This window comes from Petromyzon marinus (genome assembly GCF_048934315.1).
Source record: "Petromyzon marinus isolate PM22_M1 ecotype Great Lakes invasive population chromosome 75 unlocalized genomic scaffold, UKy_Petmar_22M1.pri1.0 chr75_unloc.2, whole genome shotgun sequence".
In the NCBI taxonomy this organism is placed as follows: Eukaryota; Metazoa; Chordata; class Hyperoartia; order Petromyzontiformes; family Petromyzontidae; genus Petromyzon; species Petromyzon marinus.
The window spans coordinates 268,816-273,815 of NW_027422614.1; the positions used below are offsets into that span (position 1 = coordinate 268,816).

General features: G+C 57.8%; 1 protein-coding gene across 1 annotated transcript in view; it reads right to left on the minus strand.

Annotated features, from left to right (window-relative positions):
• LOC142908168 (uncharacterized) overlaps positions 1-5,000 on the minus strand; it is a gene marked incomplete at its 5' end in the record, with an annotated part of 15,819 nt that overhangs the window by 400 nt on the left and 10,419 nt on the right. The window contains one exon of the mRNA XM_076058466.1: positions 1-4,231. This exon is cut by the window's left edge and continues 400 nt beyond it. Coding sequence (XP_075914581.1) covers positions 4,052-4,231 — 180 coding nt within the window. The remainder of the gene's footprint in view (positions 4,232-5,000) is intronic.

Genomic DNA, 5,000 nt, shown 5'->3' on the forward strand with positions numbered 1-5,000 from the left:
TGAAGAACCAGTGGCGTCTACATCTGCAGAACGTGAAGAACCAGTGGTATCTACATCTGCAGGACGTGAAGAACCAGTGGCATCTACATCTACAGAACGTGAAGAACCAGTGGCATCTACATCTGCAGGACGTGAAGAACCAGTGGCATCTACATTTGCAGAACGTGAAGAACCAGTGGCATCTACATCTGCAGAACGTGAAGAACCAGTGGCACCTACATCTCCAGAACGTGAAGAACCAGTGGCATCTACATCTGCAGGACGTGAAGAACCAGTGGCATCTACATCTACAGAACTTGAAGAACCAGTGGCATCTACATCTGCAGAACGTGAAGAACCAGTGGCATCTACATCTGTAGAACGTGAAGAACCAGTGTCATCTACATCAACAGAACGTGAAGAACCAGTGGCATCTACATCTGCAGAACGTGAAGAACCAGTGGCGTCTACATCTGCAGAACGTGAAGAACCAGTGGCATCTACATCTGCAGAACGTGAAGAACCAGTGGCATCTACATCTGCAGAACGTGAAGAACCAGTGGCGTCTACATCTGCAGAACGTGAAGAACCAGTGGCGTCTACATCTGCAGAACGTGAAGAACCAGTGGCATCTACATCTGCAGAACGTGAAGAACCAGTGGCATCTACACAACGTGAAGAACCAGTGGCATCTACATCTGCAGGACATGAAGAACCAGTGGCATCTACATCTACAGAACGTGAAGAACCAGTGGCATCTACAGAACGTGAAGCACCAGTGGCATCTACAGAACGTGAAGAACCAGTGGCATCTACATCTGCAGAACGTGAAGAACCAGTGGCATCTACATCTGCAGAACGTGAAGAACCAGTGGCATCTACATCTGCAGAACGTGAAGAACCAGTGGCATCTACATCTACAGAACGTGAAGAACCAGTGGCATCTACATCTGTAGAACGTGAAGAACCAGTGGCATCTACATCTGTAGAACGTGAAGAACCAGTGGCATCTACATCTACAGAACGTGAAGAACCAGTGGCATCTACATCTACAGAACGTGAAGAACCAGTGGCATCTCCAGAACGTGAAGAACCAGTGGCATCTACAACTGCAGAACGTGAAGAACCAGTGGCATCTACATCTACAGGAGATTATACAACTTTTAAAGTCATCCTTCTTGTTCACCGGACACTCCGTACGACGCGTTTGGAACAGACACCTCTGCAAGTGAACTCGTTCGTCGGTACAGCAGTCCCTGCATTAATTGAAGTCCAGCGGTTAGCGACTTGACCATCGTGAACCCAGCGACCCCGTGACCCGGCCATTGTGAACCCCGTGACCCGGCCATCGTGAACCCCGTGAACCCCGTGAACCCGGCCATCGTGAACCTAGTGACCCCGTGACCCGGCCATCATGAACCCCGTGAACCCGGCCATCGTGAACCCCGTGACCCGGCCATCGTGAACCCCGTGACCCCGTGAACCCCGTGAACCCGGCCATCGTGAACCCCGTGACCCGGCCATCATGAACCCCGTGACCCCGTAAACCCCGTGAACCCGGCCATCGTGAACCCCGTGACCCCGGTCATCATGAACCCCGTGACCCCGTGAACCCCGTGAACCCGGCCATCGTGAACCCCGTGACCCGGCCATCGTGAACCCTGTGACCCCGTGAACCGGGCCATCGTGAACCCCGTGACCCGGCCATCGTGACCCCGTGACCCGGCCATCATGACCCCGTGAACCTGGCCATTGTGACCCCGTGACCCGGTCATCGTGACCCCGTGACCCGGCCATCGTGACCCTGTGACCCGGCCATAGTGACCCCGTGACCCGGCCATCGTGAACCCGTGAACCCCGTGACCCGGCCATCGTGACCCCATGACCCGGCCATCGTGAACCCGTGAACCCCGTGACCCGGCCATCGTGACCCCGTGAACCCCCTCACCCCACCCACACTAGGGGTAGGATGAGTGAGTGTAGTGTAGTCAGTGTAGTGAGTGTAGTGAGTGTGGTGAGTGTAGTGAGTGTGGTGAGTGTAGTGAGTGTCGTGAGTGAGTGTCGTGAGTGTAGTGAGTGACGTGAGTGTAGTGAGTGTCGTGAGTGTAGTGAGTGTCGTGAGTGTAGTGAGTGACGTGAGTGAGTTTCGTGAGTGTCGTGAGTGTAGTGAGTGTCGTGAGTGTCGTGAGTGTAGTGAGTGTCGTGAGTGTCGTGAGTGTAGTGTAGTGAGTGTAGTGTAGTGAGTGAGTGTAGCGAGTGTAGTGAGCGAGTGAGCGAGTGAGTGAAGTGAGTGAGTGTAGTGTAGCGAGCGAGTTAATGAGTGAGTGTAGTGAGTGAGTGTAGTGTAGCGAGCGAGTTAATGAGTGAGTGTAGTGTAGTGAGTGAGTTAATGAGTGAGTGTAGTGAGTGTAGTGAGTTAATGAGTGAGTGTAGTGAGTGTAGTGAGTGTCGTAAGTGAGTGTCGTGAGTGTCGTGAGTGTAGTGTAGTGAGTGTAGTGGTGAGCGAGTGAGTTAATGAGTGTAGTGAGTGAGTGTAGTGAGTGAGTGTAGTGAGTGAGTGTAGTGTAGTGAGTGTAGTGAGTGAGTGTAGTGAGTGTAGTGAGTGAGTGTAGTGAGTGAGTGTCGTGAGTGAGTGTAGTGTAGTGAGTGTAGTGAGTGTCGTGAGTGAGTGTAGTGTAGTGAGTGTAGTGAGTGTAGTGAGTGTGAGTGTAGTGAGTGTAGTGAGTAAGTGTAGTGAGTGTCGTGAGTGAGTGTCGTGAGTGTAGTGTAGTGAGTGTAGTGTAGTGAGTGTAGTGTAGTGAGTGTAGTGAGTGTAGTGAGTGTAGTGTAGTGAGTGTAGTGAGTGAGTGTAGTGAGTGTAGTGAGTGTAGTGAGTGAGTATAGTGAGTGTAGTGAGTGTAGTGAGTGAGTGTAGTGAGTGAGTGTCGTGAGTGAGTGTAGTGTAGTGAGTGTCGTGAGTGTAGTGAGTGTCGTGAGTGAGTGTAGTGTAGTGAGTGTAGTGAGTGTAGTGTAGTGAGTGTAGTGAGTGAGTGTAGTGTAGCGAGCGAGTTAATGAGTGAGTGTAGTGTAGCGAGTGTAGTGAAGTTAATGAGTGCAGTGCCGTGCCGTGCGATGAGGGGTCTTCTCCCCGTGGGTCTTCTCCCCGTGGGTCTTCTCCCCGTGGTGTGTAGTGAGTGTAGTGAGTGAGTGAGCGAGTGAGTTAATGAGTGAGTGTAGTGAGTGTCGTGAGTGAGTGTAGTGAGTGTAGTGTAGCGAGCGAGTCAAGTTAATGAGTGCCGTGCAGGGCGATGAGGGGTCTTCTCCCCGTGGGTCTTCTCCCCGTGGTGTGTAGTGAGTGTAGTGAGTGAGTGAGCGAGTGAGTTAATGAGTGAGTGTAGTGAGTGTCGTGAGTGAGTGTAGTGAGTGTAGTGTAGCGAGCGAGTCAAGTTAATGAGTGCCGTGCAGGGCGATGAGGGGTCTTCTCCCCGTTGGTCTTCTCCCCGTGGTGTGTAGTGAGTGAGTGTAGTGAGTGAGTGTCGTGAGTGAGTGTAGTGAGTGTAGTGTAGTGAGTGAGCGAGTTAATGAGTGCCGTGCAGGGCGATGAGGGGTCTTCTCCCCGTGGGTCTTCTCCCCGCGAGGCTCCTCTCGCCCGAGGGGACCTCTCGCCCGAGGGGACCTCTCGCCCGAGGGGACCTCTCGCCCGAGGGGACCTCTCGCCCGAGGCTCCCTCTCGCCCGAGGGGACCTCTCGCCCGAGGGGACCTCTCGCCCGAGGGGACCTCTCGCCCGAGGGGACCTCTCGCCCGAGGGGACCTCTCGCCCGAGGGGACCTCTCGCCCGAGGGGACCTCTCGCCCGAGGGGACCTCTCGCCCGAGGGGACCTCTCGCCCGAGGGGACCTCTCGCCCGAGGGGACCTCTCGCCCGAGGGGACCTCTCGCCCGAGGGGACCTCTCGCCCGAGGGGACCTCTCGCCCGAGGGGACCTCTCGCCCGAGGGGACCTCTCGCCCGAGGGGACCTCTCGCCCGAGGGGACCTCTCGCCCGAGGGGACCTCTCGCCCGAGGGGACCTCTCGCCGGCGGTGCGGCCCAGCGGCTACCTCCAGGCCGCGTTGAGGCCCTTGACCTGGGCCAGGCGACGCGTGAGGGCGCTCGCGAGGACCAGGCCCACGAGCACCGAGCCAATGAGCACGAAGTCGAAGTCGTCCTTGAGGACGTCGAACATGCGGGAGGGGTGGACGCGCGTCTGGAAGACGTCCAAGCCGTAGGCCACCACCTGGGCGGGGAGGTCACGGAGGTGGATAGCCACGGGGTGGGTGGGGGGGTGGTGGTGGGGGGGGGGTGAGTGAGTGGGTGGGGGGGTGGGTGGGTGAGTGGGTGAGTGGGTGGGGGGGTGGGTGGGTGAGTGGGTGGGGAGGTGGAGGGGTGGGGGGGGTGAGTGGGTTGGTGGGGGGGTGGGTGGGTGGGTGAGTCAATGGGTGAGTGAGTGGGTGGGGGGGTGGGTGGGTGGGTGGGGGGGTGGGTGGGTGAGTGGGTGGGTGGGGGGGTGGGTGAGTGAGTGGGTGGGGGGGTGGGTGGGTGAGTGGGTGGGTGGGGGGGGTGGGTGGGTGAGCGTGTGGGTGAGCGGCTGGGTGGGTGAGCGTGTGGGTGAGTGGCTGGGTGGGTGAGCGTGTGGGTGAGCATGTGGGTGAGCGTGTGGGTGAGCGTGTGGGTGAGCGTGTGGGTGAGCGTGTGGGTGAGTGGCTGGGTGGGTGAGCGTGTGGGTGAGTGGCTGGGTGGGTGAGCGTGCAGGTGAGCGGCTTGGTGGGTGAGCGTGTGGGTGAGTGGCTGGGTGAGCGTGTGGGTGAGCGTGTGGGTGAGTGGCTGGGTGAGCGTGTGGGTGAGCGGCTGGGTGGGTGAGCGTGCAGGTGAGCGTGCAGGTGAACGTGTGGGTGAGCGTGTGGGTGAGCGTGTGGGTGAGCGTTTGGGTGAGCGGCTGTGTGGGTGAGCGTGTGGGTGAGCGTGCGGGTGAGCGGCTGGGTGGGTGAGCGTGTGGGTGAGCGTGT